Raw genomic sequence first — 26016 nt, forward strand, 5'->3', positions numbered from 1 at the left:
TCTAGACCCCTCTAGCAGAAAAAATAGAGCCAAAAATTTAAGCAGGGAGAGAAGAATCAAAAATCTAGATTAGTCGCTTCAGTAACTCTGTTTCAGGAACTAGCTGAAGATAAAGTTAGATTATAATCTTAAGAAACAGGAAGTTCCCCCCTTGTGTTTATCACTGGTATTATTTTCAGAATTTTCCAGTGATGCCCTCCCTACACCCTTTGGGTTGTTGGGTTGTATTTTCTTCCCTTAAATACCCCTTCTCTCGGCTTCTCGGGGTCAAACTCCTCCCCTGCATGGGATAGGAGTCTCGGCCAGTGCACTGGTTCCTGTCAATAAACCTTGTGTGATTGCAGCAAGGACAGTCTCCCATGAGTTCTTGGGGGGTTGTGTTATCCTGAGACTTGAGTGAGAGTGTCCCCACACCAGGGGTCTATCAAGTAAGATGTTCTAAATGTGAGGATTAAAATTAAACTAAATTAAGACCACCCATTTTACAGCCTCTCCACGATCCCTAGTTCCCAGAATGGATTGAGCTGTACCCTGGGCATGGCTGAGGTGACTGCTACTAACCTCTGACCTCAACCACGCCTGATGCAGGTCGTTAACCCTACCCCTCAATTCTGTACTTCCCTGTTCGTCACGACCAATCATGTTCAATGTCACTGCCACAAGGCCTTCTGAGAACTGCTAAGGCTGTGACCCTCACTTGTGGATTTTGCCTTTAGAAACTCTAACCTGCTTCAACAAAGACCACTTTGTTTGCAGCAGATTCTGGCTCCTGGTGGCCGGGGAAAGGGGAGGGGTGTCTCACTACGCGGGCACAATACGTCTGCTTGCTCTAGAAGTCTTGTGGTTTTTGATAACTGTTGTTTGGAAATTCCCCTAGACCCTAGCCAATGAATTCAAAGATTGCATCCCCTTACCCAATCCTCAAATGCCAAGGCTTGTCACACCGGGCTTGCGGGTTTTCCCTTTAAAAATCTCCAACCCCAGAGGCTGGAGCACTTCACCACCTGCTGGGTAGGAGTGCGGATCACAGTCTGAGTGTTTCTTTTGGAAACCGGCTCTGTGGTGTTCTTGACTGGGGGGTGTCCAACGCAGTCACAGTATGTTCAGGGATAAAGTGTTTCTTTTGCTGGCTCGAGTTCTCAGATCCATGGTGTGTTTCTTGGCTCTGGGTTCAAGAGTCAGGGTGCTGAGGGATTGTCATCGCTACAGATCTGCTGGGGTCTGGGTCTTTCACACATTCACAAAAATCATAGTGAGAAAAATTCACAGGATGCCTTTAATCCCAGCACTCAGGAGGCAGAGGCAGGCCGATCTCTTGTGGGTTCGAGGCCAGCCTGGTCTACAAGAGCTGGTTCCAGGACAGGCACCAAAGCTATGAAAAAACCCTGTCTTGGAAAACAAACAAACAAAAACAACAAAACACAAATCAAAAGAGAGAGAGAGAGAGATGATAGAGAGAGAGAGGAAGAAAAAGTCACAGGAAATTAAAAGAAATTGTTGGGCTGGAGATATGGCTGCCTGCTATTCCAAAGGTCCTGAGTTCAATTCCCAGCAACCACATGTGCTCACAACAGTCTGTAATGAGATCTGGCGCCCTCTTCTGGCCTGCAGGCGTACATGCAGGCAGAACACTGAATACATACATAATAAATAAATAAATCTTAAAATAAAAAAGAAATTGACGTGGTGCTGAAGGAGCAGAACCAACGCCGTCTTGTGAATAGGCCTCCATCTTCGAACATCTGGTGAATGGGGACACTGAACTCAAGTCCTAGAATGTGCTGGGGCAGCAGGATTTAAATATTCATCCTGGATACAGACGATCCTGGATACGAAGACCAGAGGTTCCTACAGATACCCTATATCCTGTCAACATTGGAGACATCCTTGCCAGCAGTTAGTAACTTCGCGCCTATAGCTTGACCAATGCTTTTAAAGAATGACCTCACCCTGCATTCCCTCACCCAATTACAAAATGCCGAGACAGATAGCTTCCTGCTCGTGGTTTTTCCCTATATAAACCCTTTGTAATAGGGGTTCGGGGCCTTTCTCCCTCACCCGCTGTACTAGAGTGCTGTGCGTGATCCTTGCCCGGGTTAGAATAAAGAAACCTTTGTTCTTGCATCAGAAAGCCGGCTCCGTGGTGGTCTTGTTGGTCTCGCGAAGCGGGCATAACATTGCCGTTATTTTTACCTGTGCAGAATTTGTACGCAATCAAAAGCTTCCTAGTGCGAGGTCCCCGCCCCCAGAAACCGGGCATTCCGTAATGGATTGGTGTCATTGGCTGTCACTCAGGCCGACTCTGACGAGGAAAGTAGGGCGGGCTTATAAAGTTCCGCTGAGCTCTGCTAAGTTCTCCATCTTGGGCTCTGTCATTCGGAGACTTGGCTTGGGTGATCCTGCACGGGTACCGGAGACGGAGGAAAGTCGCAGGACGCTCCGAGACCGGCCATGGTGAGCGGGTGAGCGCGGCGTTCCCGCGGAGCTGGTGCAGGCGGCTGCAGAGTCCCCAGGCCCGGCTCCGCCTGTCCGGCTGTGGGGTGGGGCTGGACGGGCTCCGGGCGCCCGGGCGTCCCTGGTCTCATCACGGGAACTCCTGCGGGGTCGCAGCGCTGCCCGCAGCTCCGGGCGGGCCGGGGACATGGGGCCAATGGAAGGCACAAGGAGGAACTGGCTCGCGGTCGCGTCGCTTTAGCACAGCATACACACCAGCCCTCCTCTCTGGGATTCAAATACAGCGAGGGGTGAGATGCGGAACTGTGTGCACTGTATGGAAACACGATAGCTGGGTGCTTGGACGGGGTGTAGGGCTTAGGCACAACAAGGTAACTAACTGTAAAGGTGGTGGTGTTGAAAGACCCTCCAAGAGTGTCTTTCCTCTGGGGAGACCCTTCCCAAGGAACAGCGAGACCACTTGTACGGATGCAAACAGCAAGAGGTTTATTCAGATTATATACAGGTACCTGGGGCGACAAAGTCTCTCGGAGGACTTGTGCGCCTCCAGGTAGGGGTAATGGGTTTATATATGTTTTGGGGAGCAAAAAGCGCGGTACAGAAGCGAGAAGCGTAGTTATAGGGTTTTTATTGGTTAGTTTGAATGTGGCCGAGTTCAGGTCGGGACAAGGTCCCTAGTTCCCGAGAATTCAGATATGGGCTGCCTTGGCTCTTATCTGGGGCAGACAGGGTGTCTTTCTCGGTATTCACTGTTCCTCCCCGCCTGGGACAGACGACGCCCAGCCACATTCTCGGTATTCCCCGTTCCTCCCCCCGGCCCAGCCACAGGTGTCTCTATCTCGTTTTGGCAGCTTCTAAAATGCCCTTTGTTCAAACCCTGAATATTCAGTACAAGCCTTGTAAAATGGCGTTACCGGTGCTAAGTTGTTTAACAAGCTGGGCAGGGGGGTCTTTCATCTGGTGCTAAGCTGCTTAGCAAGTTGGACGGGGGTCTTTCAGTGTGAGGATAGGGCGAAGCCTGTCCCTAGTGAAGAAGCCCAGCTACATTGCATAGGGGACTAAAGGGGTCGGCAATAACTCAAGAAATGACTTTGGTCTGTCGCTACTCGTTAGTGACTTTTTTTTTTTAAATTCCTTAATTTTTTATTCCTGGTACCACTACCACAATTTACAGGGCAATATCCATGATGTAATGAAAAGAAAAAGAAAGACAAAGCTACAACAGATAAAAGACCTCAGGAATGTACTTCTAATTGACACTACATTGCATTAATCAATAGCTGCACCTTTTGCAAACTGTGGCTCTGACAGTGCTAAACAAGAAGGGCCTCCTGTTTAAGCTGCAGTAACTTTTCTGACTATGCATCATTGCTCCTTCTGTGGCAGATTTCTACAATTCCTCTAATGCATTTAGGACGACTGTCTCAAAGTAACCTGCAGCTTTCCTGACACCTCCTCGCTCTCTCTCCTGCTAAGAACCCTAGCCCTTTTCTGCTGTTTTTTTAAAACCTTCTGCTACCACATCCACCACTTCCACCACCAGATCCATAGCTACCACCATAGGGACTGCCCGAGCTTCTTCCACCAAAACTGCCCCCTTTCATGGGTCCATAATTTGATTGCTGTTGTCCACTATAATTTCCAAAGTCACCTCCACCAAAATTTCCTCCTTCATTGTAACCGTCATATCCTCCTCCTCCACCACCATCATATCCACCACCTTGGTTTCCATAGCCTGGCCCACCACCACCATAGCCTCCTCTACTGCTGTAACCAGGACCACCACCATAGTTGCCACCATCACCTCCAAATCCATTATATCCACCATCACCACCTCCATAACTACCTCTGCTGCCACCATCTCCACCACCGCAGCCTCCTCTCCCACCAAAGTTTCCACCACGACCAAAATTACCTCCACCACCTCCAAAGTTCCCTCCACGACCCATAAAATTGCCAGATCTACCTCCATGGCCTCTCTGTGACCCAGCAGACTGCATCTCTTGTTTAGAAAGGGCCTTTTTCACTTCACAATTATGCCCATTAATAGTGTGGTATTTCTGAACAACAATTTTATCAACTGTGTCATGGTCATCAAAAGTCACAAAAGCAAATCCTCTCTTTTTTCCCACCCTGCCTGTCTTCCATAACTTCTATGGTTTCAATCTTGCCATACAAAGTAGTCTCTCAGGTCACACTCTTCTGTGTCCTCTTTACTACCACCAACAAAGATTTTCTTCACTGTTAAAGGGCACCAGGCTTTACAGAATCCTCTCTAGAAACGGCTCTCTTTGGTTCCACCACACGCCCATCAACTTTGTGTGGCCGAGCACACACTGCAGCATCCACCTCTTCAACACAAGAGTAGGTCACAAAACCAAAGCCCCTGGAACGTTTTGTTTGGGGATCTCTCATTACCACACAGTCTGTAAGTGTGCCCCATTTCTCAAAATGTTCTCTTAAGCTATCATCTGTGGTTTCAAAGTTCAGACCACCAATAAACAGTTTCAACTGTTTTGGTTCCTTTGGATCGTGGCCCACCCCCACCCCACACTCCCTCACCCCCCACCCCTACCCCCCACTGATAATAAGAATTTTATTTATTTATTTATTTGTTTGTTTATTTATTTATGATTTTCGAGACAGGATTTCTCCGTAGCTTTTGGTTCCTGTCCCGGAACAACTAGCTCTTGTAGACCAGGCTGGCCTCGAACTCACAGAGATCCACCTGCCTCTGCCTCCCGAGTGCTGGGATTAAAGGCGTGCGCCACCACCGCCCGGCTAGAATTTTATTTATTTAAAAATGATGCTTTGGCATGCATCCAATATTAACATTTCTTGAAGATGAAAGCAAGGTTGCATACTAGTGAGACCAGTGCTAATTTGCCTGACATAATATGGTACATATATAAATGGCAGGAGATGATGGTAGAAACAAATTAAATGTCTTTGTCTTTCATCAAAAACTGTGTTTTGAAAGATCAGACAACTATGTAGAATACAAAAGCTGCATCCTATGACATAGCCGAGTCTGAGCCAGAGGTGGCGTGTACTGGGGCTTGGTGGTGCGATGACATGTGTGTTGTATGCAGGTGTTACAGGTGCTATGGTAAAGTCACCCCGTAGCACAAAGTTGAGCCCTGCCTGGAACACTTTGAATTCTCCACATTTGATTTTGAATTAATCTTTGGTTGCATGTTCCAAAACCTTTTAGTGTTCCCCAGTTTTTTGACCCCTGCCTTCAGTTATGTGACCCCACACGGAGCTAGGACTTTGTGCTGGATAGCTATATGTCAAGTTGACACAAGCTAGAGTCATCTAAGGAGGGAATCACAATTCCTAAGATGGAGCTGGAAGCAAGCACAGAAGGTGGTCCCACCCCTGAGCTGGTGGTCCTGGGTTCTGTAAGAAAGCAGGCTGAGCAAGCCATGGGGGGGCAAGCTAGTAGCAGCACCTTCCATGGCCTCTGCATCTGCTCCTGCCACCTGCCCTGCTTGAATTCCTCTCCACGTTGTCTTTGGTCATGGTGTTTGATTGTAGCAAAGGTAACCCTGACAGAGACATGCCTACTCTGTGGTTGGTACTGAGAACTGAACTTCTCCCTCTGCTCTGTCTAGGCATACACCTGTACCAGTGCCGGGACACCAGCTTCAACGTTCTTCCTTTGGAGACTGAATGTTTTTATGATTGGGTTCATGGGTTCTTTCCCCTTGGTCTTTATAGCCCCTCCCTTACATACCCATGTGTTCTTATATGGATTTTCTGTTGGAATTAGAAAAGGCTAATTTTGTTTTCCTGAGTCACTATGTTGACACTGAGATAAAGATGCCTGTGTTGATTTTTCTTTTTCCATGATACAGAATACAAATCAAACTATGCCTTCTGTAAGAAACTAGTAACACACACACATGCACACACACACACACACACACACACACACACACACACACAGAGAGAGAGAGAGAGAGAGAGAGAGAGAGAGAGAGAGAGAGGAGTGAACTTCCATTTTGTGTTCTTTCAGGGATTGGTATCATTTGAAGATGTAGCTGTGAACTTCACCAGGCAGGAGTGGCAAGAGCTGAACGCTGCCCAGAGGGCCCTCTACAGGGACGTGATGCTGGAGACCTACAGCAGCCTGGTGTTCCTGAGTGAGTGTAACCCCCTGTCAGTCTCAGCAAATGCTTTTCCCTTGGTTAACAAGTATAGAAATCAACACTTAAAGATTTATCATTATTTGTAGCTATGTATATGTGTCTGAGAGTGAGTACCACATGTGTGTGGGGACCTGTGGACACCAGAGGGCATTGGGTTGCCCAGAGGGGACACTGAACAGTTGCGAAGTGCCAGGTTTGGATACTGGGAACTGAACTTGGGTATCCCAAGAACAGTAGTTGCTCTTAGCCCCATAACCGTCTTTCCTGCTCGCTAAACTTTCTCAAGATCATTATTTTGGGTTATCTATTTTGCAGTTTAATGTCAAAAAAAGGGTAGTCTTCTAGCTAGTGAAGAACGAGACTATAGATCCTCTCTGACCAGAGTTTCTTATTAATTTACCAAGCAGCAGTTCCAGAAGTGAGCTGTGATTCCTTCTTAGTAGACGGTCACAGCACAGACCAGCTGTGACTCCTTCTTAGTAGATGGTCACAGGACAGGTGACCTGTGACTCCATCTTAGTAGACGGTCACAGCACAGACCAGCTGTGACTCCTTCATAGATGGTCACAGTACTCTGGCTCCATTCATTTCCTTACTATTTCTAACTTACAGAGCTCTGCGTAGCCAAGCCTAAATTGATCTTCAATTTGGAACAAGGGTGTGGGCCTTGGGGCCGAGCGGAAGCTGCAGTGCGGAGCCACCCAGGTGAGCAAATGTCTTAGGTGGTCAGCAGGAGAGCTCATCGGGTACTGGTCATGTAGAGCTGCTTCTTCTTTCTTCTTCTTCTTCTTCTTCTTCTTCTTCTTCTTCTTCTTCTTCTTCTTCTTCTTCTTCCTCTTCCTCCTCCTCCTCCTCCTCCTCCTCCTCCTCCTCCTTCTTCCTTCTTCCTCCTCCTCCTCTTCTTCTTCTTCTTGAATCAGTTTTTTAAAATCACATTCTGAAGCAGCTGGTCACATGGGTCTAACCTTTTTTCTCTTAATCCAGTTTGAAAAGAACATCCTTGATGTCACTCCATCTCCCTGATTTTGTTGCTGACAATTTGCCGAAAAAGGTCTTTAATTTCTTTCTTGACCCGTCATAGTTCAGATGAAAATTGTTCAGTTTGCATGAGTTTGTAGGCTTTCTGTAGTTTGTGTTGTTGTTGAAGTCTAGCTTTAATCCATGGTTATCCAATAATATACTTAGGTTTCTTTCTTTCTTTTTTTTTTTTTTGTACCTATTGAGATTTGCTTTGTGACCAAGTATATTAGATGACCATTTTCTAACTTTTGCGTGTAATTAGTAGTTGGATATAAATTGATGCCTTGATGGTGATCCTGGTTAAAATACAGGTACATTTGGAAATCAGTAGCCTAGAGACATTTTAATATACTTAATGTGCTATATTAGCTCCTGTTTTATTATCCTTTTAACATTCATTCGGTTTCATTTTCACTGTTGCACATTTTTGTATGTTCTTTGTATGGTTTCTGGTGTATGAGTTGTCTTTATTTTTATTTCTATATTGGCTTTGTAGAGGAATGTGTTACAGTGTTGCAGAGATAGCCTGACTTAATTGGGAAGACAGAACAGGACAGCTCTGGAGGCTGGAGTTGCAATGGACAGCTCAGCCCTGGAGGACAGGTATCCTGACCAGCGGGAAGCCAGGCTACCTGAAGCTGGGTGTGGTGGGGGATGGTCACCCTGCAGGATATAGGGATCCTGTTCTTCTCCTGGAGAGCAGCTACAGCTGAGCTCTGCTCTGTTCCTTTAAGAGAACGTCCGTCCTAGCAGAACTATCTTCTCAGGCCCAAGATGTTTCTTCTTTTGCTAACACTCTGCTCAAGGGAAGCCCCTGCAGAAATGCAGCCATCTCCTCCCTCTTTGGAGAAAAGTTGTTACTTTTTCCTGCCTGGCCTTGCTCAGCCCCCTTAAGCAGCTTCCTAGCAAGGTTCTTCTGTTCTGTTCTACCTTGCTGAGCCCCCGCTAGGGAACGTCCCAGCAATGTTTTTCAGCTCGGTCCCCTAAGGGACATCCCAGCCGGGTTCTTCTAGTCTGCTCCAGCAAGACTCTTTTGAGAAAGAGATTTATTTGGGAGGGAGGAGTCCAGGAGAGTGGCTCCCTCTGCCAGAGACAGTCAGAGAGGCTTATATAGGGCTTCTTAGGGGTGGAGTTTTTCCAGTGGCATTGGCTAGTTTTTCCCTGCTCAGGGATTGGTCATTTTAGCTGGTCAGAGGTAGAGATGGCCAAGCTGTGTTTCTTTCACTGGTCCTTTTTAGCTTTTCGACTCTAATCTTAGGACCAGGGCATATTTTTTTTTTCACTGTCTTTGATTTTAGGGACAAAGTGCTTCTTTGATACTGGTTTCAGAGCCAGGGCGCGTGTTTTTAGTCTTGGGTTCTGGGATAAAGATGTTTCTCTCCCTGGCCCAGATCCAGGGTGTGTTTCTTTCACAGGCTGCGGGTTTAGAGTCAGGGTGCTCAGTGGGTGGTTGATTTCCTGCCCCAGTTGTCCCCTTTACCCTACAGGCTTGGTTAAGGCTACAGGTGGAGGATAATGGCACAGAAGTTCTCCTTGTATAAAATGGGAATGCTGTGGGAACCCCTTTAGCCAATAGCCTTTAAGATACTGGCTCATTCTGGGTGTGGCCACACGTACTGTGTGTACAGATGTAAAAACACGCACAGCCCCTTGGCTGCTCTGTTTGGTTCCTGTTCCCTGCTCATGCAGAGGACTGTGATCTGTGAGTCTATCCCTAAATAAAGAATCCTTTATTATGCCCCATTCTAAGCTAGTGTGAATTCTCAGCTAAGGTATCCATGGCTCCCCTCCTCCATGGAAACAAGAGTGACCCTTTCCCCAATGTAGCACATCTGGTTTTTATTCTGAGATCAGCGCACCCTTGAAATACACCAGCTGATTTAATTTAGAAGGTTTTTTAAAATTATTATCCAATGTCTCTCTGCTGCTGTTATTCTTTTCTCATTAGCATAAGAATATTTAAGGTTAATAAAGTATTATGCTATCTATTTTTGGAGGTATTTTCCATCACTTTCTGTTTGTTTAACATTTCCTTTATAGTTTGATTTGATCTTTCTATAACTGCCTGACCTGTAGGGTTGTTTGGCATACCTGTAATATGCTTTATATTATAATAAACAAAAAAACTGTTTCATTTTCTTAGAGACATATGCTGGACAATTGTCTTTATTTGTGCAGGTATACCCATGATGGCCATAACTTCTAATAAATGCGTGATTACTGAAATCAGTCTTTTTTGAGCTCAAAGCAGCTGCCCATTGAAAACCTGATTAAATGTCAATGGTGTGGTGTACATATTTTAATTTTCGAAACTCTGTAAAGTGGAACACATCAATCTGCCAAATTTCATTCCTTTGAGTGCCCTTTGGATTACTCACTACAGGCAGTGGTGTTTGGTTATAGAAAGAACAATTAGGACATCTCCTTATAATCTATCTCCTTAGCTTGTTGCCATGTAATAGAAAACTCTTTCTTTAAATCTCTGCTATTGACATGTTTTTTATAAAATTTTGAGGCCTTTAGCACATTTTTAATCAATAATCAATTAGTTTTTATATTACCTTGTGCTAGAGGACTGGCAGACACATTTTGGATCAGATGTGTGTTTTATGTATATATATGGGACAAAGTCTATTTTTGATTTGTACCATCTGATATAAATTTAATAGTTTTATTTTATTTCATTTTTTAAAGATTTATTTATTTATTATGTATACAACATTCTGCCTCCATGTATGTCCGCACACCAGAGGAGGGTGCCAGATCTCAGTACAGATGGTTGTGAGCCACCATGTGGTTGCTGGGAATTGAACTCAGAACCTCTGGAAGAGCGGCCAGTGCTCTTAACCTCTGAGCCATCTCTCCAGCCCCAAATTTAGTAGTTTTAATATGCAAAACGTTGTCCCTGAGTCCTAGGACCCCCAAGAAGACCACCACGGAGCCATACTTCCCAATGCAAAAGCAAGGTTTCCTTTATTAAGTACAGGCTAGCATGGGTCCTCTGCCTCACAGTCTGACACAGCAGATGGAGGGAGAAGGACCCCGTCTATTTTTGTAAGGGGTTTATAAAGACAAAAACCACAAAGCAGTCACAAGGTTACAGTCTCAAAATACAAAATTCCTGATCCTATAAATTGGCTAAAGGTGTGGTAAAGCTCAGCTGTTGGTTCCTGATAGGCTGTTAGTATCTAAGGGGGAGAGCACAGCCCCTGGTTACGCCCTCCAGACATCTGCTGACCCTGTGCTAACCACAGGGGCTGCTTGAAACATTGCCCAGCTGATGGGGGAAGTTGGGTGAGGGAATGGGCTGCAGTCAGCAACTTTAACTTTCCTTAAAGAGGGTTCCTAGGGCCTTCAGCTTATCCTGGGGGCTGGGGTAGGGGTGGGGAGTTGGCCTTCAGCTCCTCTGCAGCCTTAAGCTTATCCTGGGGGCCTGGGTGTAGTTCAAGGTCTTTTGGGCCCAGCAGAGCAATGGAATCTTTTCTGGCCTTTCATTCCCCACTGGGAGTTCTAAGTGGAGTTCAATCCTGAACTCTAGGTTCCTCAACCTGATGAGAATAACTTGCAAATTCTATTTCGTCTTTGTTGTGAATGAAATAATAGACCGAATGACATGAATTAGCATTAGCATAAATGGAATGGGACTAAACCTTTGTTTTAGAAACTGTACCAGTCTGTTGATTATACATGGGCCAACAGTCAAAGTAATTAGCAAAACCAGTAAAGGTCCTATAACAGCAGAAATAAGGGTGGTTAACCAAGGAGAGCTAACTATTAAACCAGGATTCAAGCCATCCTTGTGAAGGATCTTTTTTTTGGGGGGCTTGGCAATCTTTTCCTAATTTTGGCCAAATTGTCTCTTATACTTCCTGAATGGTTAGTGTAAAAGTGGAATTTCTCTCCTAAAACTGTACAGAGTCTTCCTTTGTAAGGGAGTTCCCTTTTGACTTAACATCTCAACCAGGGATTACAGGACGATGTATTTTTCTTAACTGCTTCCAGCTGACTGTGGGATGTCCTTGTCCAGAGCTAACAAAGGAGAAATGCTAGTCACAAACAGAGGTTATCAGGCAGTGGGTTTTTATCAGGAGCATCTGGATTGTGGGCTCTGTGAAGAGCCAGGGAGCATTCACATCGGCTAGACTGGTCCACATCAGTTTTCAGCAAGCCCAGGATCCACAGTCATTTGGAGCAGACTGTAGTCAGCAACTGATGCTTGGTTGTCTGCCAACCAAGGGGAAGCCTGTTGAGACAAATTCAAACTAGGAACAGAAGTTAAAATTTATATTGAAAGACCCCAGTGGTGGGCAGTCTTTCAGGCTGAGGAGACCCTCCCAAGGAGCAGCGAGTCACTCTTCGGATGCAAATAGCAAGAGGCTTTATTAAGTACTTAAGTACACAGGTACCTGGGGCGACTTAGTCTTTCGGAAGACAAGCGCGCCTGCAGACTGGGGGAAGGTCTTTTTATAGGAAAGAGGGCAGCAGAAGCAGATTACAGAAGCAGATGCATTGTTAGTGGTCAGTTGGAATGGGGCAAGGGGCACAGGGGGTTTTTCCTTTTCCCAGCACAGATGTATGGGAACAGACATCCTGTTAATTGATGTCCTGTCCGAATCTATGGATATAAATATCCTGTTTTGCCGCCAGGGACCCTGACCTTACTCTGCACTTACAGTCGTTCGTCAAAAGCTTTGTGAAATGACGTTACAGCAGCCAAGCTGGGATCTTTCATAGGGGGAGTTGTCTCTTCTGTGAATTACTGATATTCTAAGTTGGGCACATGTGCTGACTATAGGCATCCTGTTTCCCTAAGCAAACGGGATGTTCTCATGAGAGCCGGCTAGCTGCAGGTCCTGAGAGGGTCCTGAGGGTCTTAAGCGAACAGGATGTTCTCATGGGAGCAGGCCAGCTGCGGGTTCTGGGAGGGGGGGGGTGTCCAGAGGGTCTTTCAATATACTTAAAGAAAAATAATACATTTGAAATTTTTAGGCCCATACTGAAATCCGCATTATAGAAAAAGCAAATAACAGATATCTATAAAACAGCAGAAAGAGACTCATACCTTTGAGTCCTAGCAAAAAGCGTAGATTTAGGTTAAAAGTGTGTAAACTTATTTTTAGAGGATAACCAAAAGAAATTTAGTATCCTGAGCTTGTGACCCAAACAGCAAGCAGTCATTGCTCTGTCAGTTTATGAGAACTGTACCATAGAAGGGGGAAGAAATCTGAACCCTTTCTTATAAGCAATATCAGGACAGAGGAGGGTTTAGATGGGAAACTGCTGGCCAGCGGAAGAGCCCTTGAGTGTTATCACAGTGAAGAAGAACTTGGCTTAGGAAAGAAGCGGGGACAGCACTGGTGGGCACAGAGATCTTGTGTCCTTGGCTGTCAATATTCCTTAAAAAAAATTTAACTTTTCTCTGGCCATGATTTCAGATTCTCTGTTTTGTTTTTTTTATATATATATTTTTTTTATTTATTATGTATACAATATTTTGTCTGCATGTGTGCCTGCAGGCCAGAAGAGGGCACCAGACCTCATTACAGATGGTTCTGTGAGCCACCATGTGGTTGCTGGGAATTGAACTCAGGACCTTTGGAAAAGCAGGCAATGCTCTTAACCACTGAGCCATCTCTCCAGCCCCAGATTCTCTGTTTTTCATTCATGCAGTTTTCAATTGTAAGCAGTCAATTTCCTGTGCACAGGTGTGCAGGCTCCCCCCTCCAAAGAGGCCTGCAGAGGGGGGCATGGAGGAAAATACTCATATCCTGGGCAGCTCCCTGGCTGTAAGGCCCCGCTGTGACCCGGGACTGTGGTGTTTCTTGGGCTGCTGCAAGTCGCAACCCCCCAGGCTTGTTGTCGCCTGTTTTCTCCTCCCACCAGGGCTGTTCCAATCCGCAGGCCTCTGCCCTCTGCTAACTTTGCCACCTGCTCTATCCCAGGCACCCCTGCTCCCTGGCCTTGCAGAGCTACTTTCTTCTTTCTGTGGGCAGTTCCTTTCCCACCAATGCGCACTTGTGCCTGCAGCTTGGCCAGTTTTTCCTGGTTCATGATTGTTTCTTTCATCTTGTTGGAGTGGAGTGGAAATGGAGCCATGCAGGGGACTAGGGTTCTCGCTCAGGGGGGTCTCGGGCGGACCAGCTGAGATAAGGCTGTTGGAGTAATTTTTATATTCATTGTAGAATAAAATATGTACACTTAGCCACAGGTCAATAGGTGTCTTAGTTGAGGTTTCTGTTGCTATGCTAAAACACCATGACCAAAAGCACCTTGGGGAGGAAAAGATTTATTTCAGCACAGTCTGTCACTGCAGCAGGGACTGGAGGATGCTGCTCACTGGCTTGCTCCCTATGGCTTGCTCGGTTTACTTTCTTATAGGGCCTAGGACCACCAACCAAGGGGTGCCACTGACCCATTCCCTTTCCACGTCAGTCAAGAAAATGTCCCGCAGGCTTGCCCATAGCCAGTCTGATTGAGACATTTTCTTAATTGAGGTTCCCTCTTTGTCAAGTTGATATAAAACTAACCAGCACACTAGCATATGAAGGCATTGCAATGGTAAAAATAAAACAGTCCCATTCCCCAAGGGGTGTCTGTGGGCAGCTGGCCATGAGGGGCAGTGGGTCCTAGACAGGGAGCCGTGCAGCGGATGGATAGGCATGCCATGCAGAGTGAGGTTGGATATTTATTTAGTGGGTTATGGAAGGGAAGGGAAGAGGGAGGGAGAAGGGGGATGAGGAAAGAGGCAGAGAGAAAGAGAGGAAAGGAGAAGCTACCTCTTCAGGAGAGAGAAGGAAGAGTATGAGAGAGCACTCAGGCTGGAGGAGGCAGGATATCTGCTTCCCTTGGTGGAAGGGGATGGGTTGGGAGAGGGTGGAGCTTGTCTCTTAAAGGGACGGTGTACCCAGGCCAGCAGATCATAACAGGCATGACTTTACTTTATGTTTGAATTCTATAAAAATATTATTATTAAATCGTGACATTTTTAATATTTTAGATGTCAATAAAGTAAGTGCCCTGATTGACACCAGCAAGGAAAATCCTGAGATACATTTGGGACAGCTTGCAATAACTGACCAAGACATGATTAAAGTAAGTAAAACATTTAGTGTAAGATCAAACCATATTTCAAATATGAACACAAGAATGAACATGAAACATTTCCACACTTAGAATGTGCTTTTCTATAGTGAGCCTGGTTAGATACAGGCTGAGAAGAACCTGATCATTTTCATCTAAGACTCCCGGCATCTTAGTTTGCTTAACAACAAAGTTCATAGTGTATTCATTCAGTATTATCAAGGGGTAGCCTTTGAAACAAAGGCAACATTTTACATAAAGAAATTTCAGGGGCTGGAGAGATGGCTCAGTGGTTAAGAGCATTGCCTGTTCTTCCAAAGGTCCAGAGTTCAATTCCCAGCAACCACATGGTGGCTCACAACCATCTGTAATGAGGTCTGGTGCTCTCTTCTGGTCTGCAGGCATATACACAGACAGAATATTTATATGTATAACTAAATAAATATTAAAAAAAAGAAATTTCATATCAAAGAGACTTCTAGTAAATTCTGTAAAACTTGAAATCTTTTCTGTGCCCACAATGTGGCTTATGTGGAAGCAGCGTGTTGAATGTCGTATGTTTTAACACTGTTTGTAAGGAGACTGAATCAGTAAATGGGAAAGAACACACAGAAATACTTAGGGATTATTAGAAATTGTTCATTAGGAAATCATGCTTTGGAATAACAAGCAGCTCATTCTAGGAAAAAGCACTAACAAATCTAACAAATTCTTTTGCTTCAAGGGGAAACTAAAGACCAAACAGGAAGTCTACAAAGGGCCAAAATCCCGTCGTGGTAGAGCACCTGTAAAAACATGTCACCAAAAGTTAAAGAAAAGCAAGACTCATACATCACACCGAGGTGGGAAACTCTACGAATGTCAGGACTGTGGGAAATCTTTCTGTAATAACTCAACCCTTATTAAGCATCACAGAAGAACTCATAATGCAGAGAAGCGCTTTGAATGCACCGTATGTAGTAAAACGTACCACTGGAAGTCAGACCTCACTGCTCACGAGAAAACTCACAACAAACAGGAGAGGACATATGAGTGTAAAGAATGTGGGAAAGCTTTCTTCCGTAAGTCCCATCTCAGTGTTCATGAAAGAACCCACACAGGTGAGAAGCCGCATAAATGTACGGAATGCATGAAAGCTTTCTATTACAAGTCAGACCTGACTCGACATAGAAAAACTCACTTGGGTGAGAAGCCCTTTAAATGTAAAGAGTGCATGAAAGCTTTTTCTCGCAAGTCAAAGCTCGCCATACATCAGCAAACTCATACAGGTGAGAAGCCTTATGAATGTACAGAATGCAGGAAAACTTTCTCCCATAAGTCACAGCTCACCGCACATAGGATAGCTCATTCATCCGATAATTTTTATGAGTGTAAAGAATGCAATAAGTCTTTCCACTGGAAGTGTCAGCTCACAGCACATCAGAAGAGGCATGCAGGACGAAGCTTCCTGAGTGAAGAACAGCCGGACGCTGGTGGCGCATGCCTTTAATCCCAGCACTCGGGAGGCAGAGGCAGATGGATCTCTGTGAGTTCGAGACCAGCCTGCTCTACAAGAGCTAGTTCCAGGACAGGCTCCAAAACCACAGAGAAACCCTGTCTCGAAAAACCAAAAAAAAAGTACTGAGTGAAGAACAGAGAACACTGCCTGGAGAAGAGCAGGGCACTGTGTTCACAGACTCCTTGCATGACTTATCTGTCCCCAGAGGCTCCACAGAGATGGTGTCAGGGAGCTCGGTGGTTAAGAGCTCTGGCTGTATTTTGAGACAGGGTTTCTCCGTGTAGCCTGACTGTCTTGGAACTTGCTCTGTAAACCAGGCTGACCTCTAACTCAGTGATGGAAGAAGGTCATTGCTAATAAAGGAACTGCCTTGGCCCATTTTATTGGTTAGAAGATAGGTGGGAGGAGTAAACAACAGAACGCTGGGAGGAAGAGGAAGTGAGCTCAGACTCCACAGCTCTCCTCTCGGGAGCAGACGCCTCAGCAGAGACGCCATGCTCCCAGCTCCCAGGCAGACGCACGCGATGAAGCTCCGACCCAGGATGGACATAGGCTAGAATCTTCCCAGTAAGTGCACCTAGGGGCGCTACACAGATGATTAGAAATGGGCTAAATTAATATGTGAGAATTAGCCTAGAAGAGGCTAGATAGAAATGGGCCAAGCAGTGAGTAAATGAATACAGTTTGTGTGTTGTTATTTCGGGGCATAAACTAGCCAGGCAGCCGGGGTGCTGGGGACGCAGCCCCGCCGCTCTTATTACTACAACTCAGAGATCCTCCTTCCTCTGCCTCCCAGGCTCTTGCTTTATAATTATGATGATCCTAGCACCTGTTTGACAAGTCAGCAACCCTACAAATACCTGTCAGCCCAGCTCTGAAGATGGCAGAGACGGGGATCACTTGAACTTGCTGATTCCTAGTCTAGCTGGGCCATGAGCCCTGGGTTTAGGGGGGGGGGGGGCTTATGAGAGGAATAGGTGGGGAGTGATGGAAGTGGTCACTCAGTGCACATTACTGGTTTCTCTGTGTGAGTTTGGGTATACATCTAAATACATGTGTAAACAAAGAAGAGTGGTGGAAGGGCTCATTGTGTAAAGGTGTTTGTCACCAAGTCCGACGACCTAAGTCTGATCCCTAGGCCCTGTCCTGTGGCACAGAAGCAGATGTAAGTTGGCTCACAGCTTCAGATGAGTTAAAAAAACAAAAACAAGCTGCACAGGTGCCAAAACACAAACTACAGGTCGGGAAGTAGCTTGCTATATTCCTTTGCACATTCATCAGAGATTCATGCTAAAAAACCCTGTGGATCTCATCACTAAGGATCATATCAGCATTTAAAGAGTGCATCTGGGAGTGGCTCAGTGGTGGTGTGCTTACCAAGCGTGCTTGTTCCCTGTCCTTTTATATTACAGTTTGCCCGGGTTATCTGCCTTGAATGTGTTGTTTGGAAAAACAACATTAGCCATGTGAAAAATTGCAATAAAATGATGATGCATTGTTGCACTCTTTCTGTAAAAATCAGTCTTCATGCATTTTTTTTTTTGCCTTTTTTTCATCTGTATGCAGACAAAGTTATCTTCAGACTCATTTGATCCTGGTTGCCTTAGGAGTTTGCTGTATAACCAAATCTCTTTCAGTTTGAATCTTGATTTGGTTTGTCAGGCAGCTCTCCACAGTTGAGGGATTTGTCCACACCTCACTTCTGTGGTCACTTCATCGCTGTTCACACTTGTGGAGCTTTATGCCCTGACCGTCTGACCATCTGTGACAACTGTGAACGGCGATGAACCCTCTGCCCAGATGCCCAGGAACTGCACTGCCTGAGGACACATAGGGAATAGTCACATTTCCATTTGTCAGGGACAGTTAGCAAAGTACGAAATATTTCTTTATTGCCTGGAAATTATAGTGAACCAGGAGATAGTTTTGAAGCCTCCATTCCTCCCTACTGCAGATAGCTCCACTGGCCTTGATGGTGTTGCTAAGTACTGTTCATGGGACACGAATCTCAAGTGCAGGGGTATATACAGTTTTATAGTTAAATCATGGTTATCCTTATTGTATGGAAAAATCTTGTTTGTGCTCTAACAAAGCTTCCCTGGAGATCAGAGTGTGGAGCTAGCCACTAGATAACCATAGAGGCCAGGGAGTGGTAACACATACCTTTAATCCTAGCACTTGGGAGGAGGAAAGAGGAAGTGATACAGCTGGGCAGAAACAGGAAGTGAATGACTGGACAGAAACAGGAAGTAATATGACTAGGCAGAGAGAGGAAGTGATGAGGCGGAGCAGGTGGACCTCTGCCCCTTTTGGCTGTGACGTTGGCCAGGTAAGAGGTAGCTGTGGCTTGCTCCTTTGTCTCTCTGATCTTTTAGCATTTACCTCTATATCTGTCTCTGTTTTTTCATTATTAAAATCAATTAGAATTTGTGCTACAAAACCTGAAAGTGAAACTAGATTAATTTTGCTCGGGGCAGTTGGCGATTAGACAGAAGCATTTTAATAGTTATCAGAATGAGCAAAGACAAACATCTCTCCACAACTCAGTCTTCCCCTGCATAAGATGAAACACCAGGAAAAGATGATAGGCAACACCACTGGTTTCAGGAGAGCACTGGGGTGTAGAAAACTGGGATTGAGTGTGCGTTCAGGGCTTGGGGAGAAGGTTCAGTGGGTAAATGGCTTGCTATGCAATCCTGACAACTTCAGACCCCCACAGCCCATGTAAAAGCCAATTGTAGGGACACAGCATCTGTGGTGCTTGTGTGGAGGCAGGAGCAGCCAGAAGCTTGAGTACGTGGTGGCAGAAACGAGAGGCTTTGCCTTAGAAAACAGTGAGCTGACTTCAGAAGGTTGTCTTCTTCAACATGGGCATGCACAGTAAACAAAAGCCTCAGATTCATTCCTTATTAATTTGCCTCCAGTAAACTCAACTAATACTTTGTTTCTGCTTGTTGGGTCATCTGTTTATTGTTCAGGGATAACATATATACCTTTAAGATTTTTTTTTACAGGGCTGGAGAGATGGCTCAGTGGTGAAGAGCATTGCCTGCTCTTCCAAAGGTCCTGAGTTCAATTCCCAGCAACCATCTGTGGTGGGGTATGGTGCCCTCTTCTGGCCTTCAGGCATACACACAGAGAGAATATTGTATACATAATAAATAAATATTTTTAAAAAAAGATTTTTTTTTTACATCTGATCACAGTTTCTGATTGGACTGTGGTGATTTGAATGAGAATGGCCCTCATAGGCTCATGTTTGAATACCTCATTCCCAGTTGGTGGAACTGTGTGGGAAGGATGGATCAGGAGGTGTGTACCACTTGAGCTTTCAAAAGACTGGAACTAATCACAGTATGCTCTTGGCCTGCTAGTGAATCATGTGTGAAGTCTCAGCTCTTGCTGCCGCCATGCCTTTGTTCTGCCATCCTGGACTCCAACCCTCTGAAATTATAAACCTAAGCAAACACTTCATCTCATTCATTCATTCATTCATTCATTTTTGGCTTCTTTGAGTCAGGGTTCTCTGTGTAACAATCCTAACTGTCCCGGAACTCACTTTGTAGACCAGGCTAGCCTTGAACTCTCAGAGTCTGCCTGTCCGGCTGCTGAGTGCTGGGATTAAAGGCTTGCGCCACCACCGCCTGGCTCACATTTTATTTTGTAAGTTGCCTTGGTTGTGATGTTTTGTCACAGTAATAGAAAAGTGAACAATGTGCCTGTCATCCTTCATTGTACCCAGTGGTCACGGCTGACAGCTGTCACCTAGAACACTTGCGGCTCTTTCCTCCTGTACTCCATGTCACCTTTTATAAATACATCATGTCTTCTAGCCTCGCTTCTTTTCTACAGATTCTCACTTGCTTGTGCTGTGTTCAACACGTGGCTGAGAAGCACTTGAAGAAATGTTCAACACCCTTCGTCATCAGGGAAATGCAAATGAAAACAACTTTGATGTTTTTGTCTACACCAGCCACAATGGCCAAGATCAATAAAAGAAGCGACAGCTCTTGCTCATCAGGATGTGGAGAAAGGGGAACGCAGCTCCATTGTATGGTGAATCCGCAAGAAGCTAGGAGATCTACCTCAACATCCAACTATGTAGGTGGAGGCTGCTTGTTCGTTCCTGGCCACTCAGACCCGAAATAATCACACAGAAACTGTATTAATTAAAACAGCCTTTGGCCAATCACTTAGGCGTATTGCTAGCTAGTTTTTATATCTTAAATTAGTCCATCTCTATTAATCTGTGCATCCCCATGAAGTTGTGGCCTACCGGCAAGGTCCATCAGACTCCTGTAGGACATCTTTCTTGTCTGGTGGCTATGTGGCATCTCCTGGACTCTGCCTTTTTCCTTCTCTATCTGCTTGGAATTCCTGCCTTGCTCTATCCTGCGCTGCAATAGGCCCAAAGTAGCTTCTTTATTAACTAATGGTATCCACAGCACACGGAGGGGGAATCCCACATCACAGCTGTACTACCCCTGGGTATATATCCAAAGGACTCTATCCTGCTATACTGACACTTGCTCACCTATGTTCATTGCTGATCTTTATATAGAGATTAGAAATAGCCTTCCCTCAGCAGATAAAAGGCTAAAAAATGTGGTATATTTACATAATGGAATATTATACAGAATCATGAGATTCAGAAGTAAGGGGATGGAGTCAGCAAAACATCATTACTAAGATAACCCAGACCGAAAATGGGAAATATGGTATGTATTCTCATATATGTGGATATTGCCTTTTAAGCCTTTGCTAGGCATGCTGCACTCTGTATAAGCACAGAGGATAGATATATAAAGGACAAGGGGGAAGGGAAAATAGAACGTAACAATGGAGAGTCGGGAGTGGGAGGGCAGACTGGAACAGGGGGATTTAATGCGAAGGAGGAGAAAAAGGGGGGGTTGTCATCGGAATTCCCTCAGAGTTCTGCAGCTGTTTTGATTCTGGAGTTTTAGCACCTGGTTCTGATCATCCATTTGTGAGCACTGCCTTTTGTGCCTGCCACCTTCTGTTTGAAGTATGTGAATCTTATCTGAGCGGTTCCTAAAGGTTCAAAGCCTATGCAAAACTTGGCTGTGGGAGGACTCAGAAAACTGAAATGCCTGTGACTGGGAATTGCTTTGGCATTTGACCCTTTGGGGCGCTTCAGATAAGAGGTTTTGGTATGCAGAAATTGACTTGCTAATGGTGTAAATAGTATAATAATAAAAAGTATTTTCCAGGTCAGCTCACCAGAGGCTGACTCCCCTGCAGCTGCAAAGGTTAAAATTCATCCTAGAGAGACCCTGATTCTCCCAGGGACCCTTGTGAACTGAACACCTGACACGACAGGGTAAAGAAGGAATTAAGGGAGGGACACACCACTAATCACCCTTTGAGGGATCATATGGAAACTGATAGAAGCCAGTATAGAAGCTTCTTAAACTATATACATACACGAAATAAACCTAGATAGAGTCCCCAGATAATGGGGGCGACAATGCCCCAACTCGACATCTTTTGTCACCAAGGGTCAGGAATGGGTTACTTCTAATGGAGTTGTTGGCCCAAAGGGTTCCATAGAAATCCCCAAATGACTCAGGGTTCCATAGAAACCCCCAAATGACTCAGGGTCCATAGAAGCCCCCAAATAACTCAGGGTTCCATAAAAACCCCCAAACGACTCAGGCTTCCCAAGGCTATTGGTTGCACTCCACAAATTGAGGGTAAGGCCCTGCTACTTACTGTCAAGTTGGGAGCATAGGCCCCAGTCCCTCACATCTATCCCAGCCCCCAGGCCTGGTCTGGACTCCAAATCCCAGCAGGCCAGATCCTGACCCCTCCCTGGAGATGGGGTCAGGACCACTCCCCAGGGTACTTAAGTGATCTCCCGAAAGAGGAACATGTGGTCTCCCTTTCTTCATCCAGGGGGTGGCATTCCCTCAACTTCCCGGTTCCCCCTCTGGGCCTCCTGAGAGCGCAGATCTCCCATTAAACCTGAATACTTTTTAATTTGGCTTGTTTTGATTTGGCTTGATTGGGAATTTTGTGTTGGCGGGGAGCTTGTGTAAAGAAATATTCCTAAAATTTGGAGGTTTCCACCGATCTAGGGCAGGCCCTTTCCACGTGGCAGGCCATGTGTTGAAAGGCCCCTAGTCTACCATCCGAGCTCTCTACACTACGCTTAAAACCTGCTTCAGGGCTACAGCGGCTGCGTCTTAGTGAGTCCCTTTTCTTGTCTATGCTATAGGGTTTGGGGGGACCCATTCGTACTTATTTTTGTCGTTTTCAGATTCCCATTGAAGTCGTGAGCTCACGCTGGGAATTCAAGTCAGGTTGTGGTCAATCCCGTGGGATCAGGCTTGGCTGAGGCGAAGATCTGTCTGTCCTGGGATGCCGGACATTCAATCTCTGCGGCCCCTTTTGGACCTAAGAGTCATTTTGGAAGATGCTCTAAAGTGGACTTAGGCCACGTGATTGGACATGGTCTCTAAAATGGGCACTTATAGCTCAAAGCCCCTATGAGCCTCTTACAAAAATCTTTTTAAATTGAGCCTGTCTAACACAAATAAACAGAGCTTACATATATATGTCCATGGTTTTTGGCCTCTGTGCTCTCGCCCCTCCCCCCTTAGCCAGCGTCTCACAGCACCAGAGGCACTGGCCCCTCCCCCCTCTCTCAAGCCCACACTTCCCCTCCCACCTCACTGCTCCACCCCTGCACACCCCCTCTGCACACTGGGCTAGCCCCTCCCATGCTCCCTTTTTTCTTCTGAATCTCTCTCGGTTGAAACAGTGGCTAAGTTTTTTTTTCTACTAATTGTTCTGCTTCCTCAGTCAGTACCAGATATTAAAAAAGAGTTAAAAAAAAAAAAAAGGTTGAGGATGGTCCCCAAACTCCTATATGGGAATTGGTGAAACAGGCCCAGGCCTTAGCAGCTGCCCTAAGGTCACAGGAAGGGGGACAAGGGAAGCCAATCACAGGGCTCTATCAAGTGTGGCCTAAATGGTCACATGGCACAATATTGCACTACACCTGCTCCGAGGTTGTACCCTATCTGCCAGCAACCTGGACACTGGAAATCACAATGCTCCCATGTGGGCTTGTCCTCAATGCCAAGCCACGGAGGTCCAGCCTCATCACCATCGGCAAGTGAAACCGTGCCAGCTCTCGAACATCTCAGCCTTGCAGAGGATTGATGCTGCCCAGATTTGGTATATGCCATAACCCTCTCCTAGCCTAGGGTCATGCTACAAGTGGCAGGGAAGTCCATTACTTTTATTTTAACTCGGGCCTTAAGTTTCCCTCACCAACTTCAGCTATGGGGGTAGATGGAACCCATTCCTCCCCACTTAAAACTTTACCACTGCCCTACCATCTTTTTTTTTTTTTTTTTTTTTTTCCCCCGAGACAGGGTTTCTCTGTGGCTTTGGAGCCTATCCTGGAACTAGCTCTGTAGACCAAGCTGGTCTTGAACTCACAGAGATCCGCCTGCCTCTGCCTCCCAAGTGCTGGGATTAAAGGCGTGTGCCACCATCTCCCGGCTTGCCCTACCATCTTGCAGGACATTTTTTTTTTCTCTCATTCTTTCTTAGCAATACTGGCTTGCCCAGCACCTTTACTGGGTGGAGATATCCTTAGCCGCTTCCCCAAAGCTTTGTTCTGCTTCTTGGAGCCCCTTTTAACACCTCCCATCCCCAAGATTCTATTTTACAGGTTCACCCCTCCTGCCAGATGTGTGCCCAGACCAACCCACAAGGAGCTCTCCACATACACCAGCTTCATGGACACCAACCAGGCAAAGACTGACAGGTTAATTTTACCCATACGCCTACTCATAAAAAACTCTGTTATCTCTTAACACTTGTGGACACTTTTACAGGATGGATAGAAGCGTTTCCGGTCTCCGGGGAAACAGCAGGTGTGATGGCTCAGGGTCATGGAGCTCATGTCAGAAGCTCTCAACATCTCCTGGACAATGGGACTCATCAAACAACTAAGCAAGCTCTCCATTGAATTCAGTTTATCTTGGCTCTCCCTTCTCCCCATTGCCCTGACTTGTCTCAGGGCCAGCCACCCCACGTTCCCCTAGGGGCCTGAGCCCTTTTGAGTTGCTTTATGGTAGGCCCTTTCTCCTTAACCATCATGCCTATTATTCCATTCCCAGTGAAGATGAAATAGAAATTGAAAGTTATTTTCATCAGGTTGAGGAACCTAGAGTTCTTGATTGAACTCCACTTAGAACTCCCACTGCTGGGACCTTTTGGGACCTTGAACTACACCCCAGTCCCCAGGATAAGCTGAAGGCTGACTCTCCCACCCCCACCCCAGCCCCAGGGATAAGCTGAAGGCCCTAGGACCCTTCTTAAAGGAAAGTTAAAGTTGCTGACTGCAGCCCATTCCCTCACCCATCTTCCCCTTTCAGCTGGGTGATATCAGCTGGACAATGTTTCAAGCAGCCCCTGTGGTTAGCACAGGGTCAGCAGATGTCTGGAGGGCGTAACCAGGGGCTGTGCTCTCCCCCTTAGATACTAACAGCCTATCAGGAACCAACAGCTGAGCTTTACCACACCTTTAGCCAATTTATAGGATCAGGAATTTTGTATTTTGAGACTGTAACCTTGTGACTGCTTTGTGGTTTTTGTCTTTATAAACCCCTTACAATAGTAGACGGGGTCCTTCTCCCTCCATCTGCTGTGTCAGACTGTGAGGCAGAGGACCCGTGCTAGCCTGTACTTAATAAAGGAAACCTTGCTTTTGCATTGGGAAGTATGGCTCCGTGGTGGTCTTCTTGGGGGTCCTAGGACTCAGGAACAACAGTGTCACTGTGGAGGCATGGTTTGAGGTCTCATGGATGCTCAAGCTATGCCCAATGGCCCGTTGTGGAACATCTCTCTCTGCTGCCTGTGTGTCCAGATGTAGAACTCTCAGTTCCTTCTCCAGCACCACATCTGCCTGTGTACCACCCACCATGATCATAATGGACTGAACCTCTGAAACTGTAAGCCAGCCTCCATTCAATGTGTTCCTTTATAAGAGCTGCTGTGGTCATGATGTCTCTTCACAGCAGTAAAGCCTTAGTTAAAACAACTGCTTTTGGGGCTTCTCAGTCCACACATCAGCTTGATCACCGCCGCCTGTAACTTCAACTGCAGTGATTTGACGCCGCTTCTGGCCTCTCTGGGCACTACACTCATGCACAAACTGCATGCATGCACACATATACACATAATTAAAAATAAAAGAAACAAAAGCCCGACGTTATTCAGTCACTTAGCACCTTGTCTGAGCTTTGGACCTGGGGAATAAGTAAGTACAAACCTGTTGTTAACACACATTGAATAGCACACATTTTTGTGAAATTTAACATTTAAACAATAATTGTATATGCATTATTATGATTATGATAACTTGACATTAGGTTTCATAAAATTAATAATATATTTAAAGCAAAGGTTAACATTGCTACTTGAATGAGCACCACATGATGCCCCAACTCCATGTCTGTCAGTAACAGTATGACAGAACATGGAATTTATTTTCTGAAAATACCATATAACCTTAGCATCTCCTCCCCTACAAGGCCATCTATTTTAAAGCAAGAATTTGTGTCTCCTCAATATTTGCTAGAGTCTTCATCTAGTTAAGTCTTAACTAAAGACCTAGAGTTCACAAGTAAAGAGTTAGCTAGCTAGGGTGGCTTCTAAATAATTATTTAAGGAATTCACTTAAGAAGAGAAGCTCACTGTGTGCTAAAAGACAGCCAGATTATAGTGGAAATCAAATATTACTAAATTGAATGTCCCCGCAATTGCACAGAT

At 45.6% G+C, this 26016-nt stretch overlaps 1 protein-coding gene and 1 pseudogene across 2 annotated transcripts; one reads left to right on the top strand and one right to left on the bottom strand.

The window, feature by feature from the left end:
• Nucleotides 1–2337: 2337 nt before the first annotated feature.
• Nucleotides 2338–22716, top strand: LOC121451237 (zinc finger protein 809-like). 2 transcript variants are annotated; one of them, XM_041656696.1, is made up of 6 exons: nt 2338–2454; nt 6476–6602; nt 7221–7313; nt 14626–14720; nt 20059–20307; nt 22487–22716. In XM_041656696.1, exons 1-6 carry the CDS (start codon nt 2452–2454, stop codon nt 22562–22564), a joined length of 645 nt encoding a protein of 214 aa, XP_041512630.1. In that variant the 5' UTR covers nt 2338–2451; the 3' UTR covers nt 22565–22716. The 2 variants fall into 2 exon arrangements, with proteins under 2 accessions (XP_041512630.1, XP_041512629.1); XM_041656695.1 differs by lacking the exons at nt 20059–20307; nt 22487–22716 and adding an exon at nt 15433–16540.
• Nucleotides 3943–7166, bottom strand: LOC121451238 (annotated as a pseudogene).
• Nucleotides 22717–26016: the final 3300 nt, after the last annotated feature.

The sequence above is a fragment of the Microtus oregoni genome, unplaced genomic scaffold, assembly GCF_018167655.1.
Source record: "Microtus oregoni isolate MIOR12 unplaced genomic scaffold, Mior012 000008F_ref0000371, whole genome shotgun sequence".
Taxonomy (NCBI): Eukaryota; Metazoa; Chordata; class Mammalia; order Rodentia; family Cricetidae; genus Microtus; species Microtus oregoni.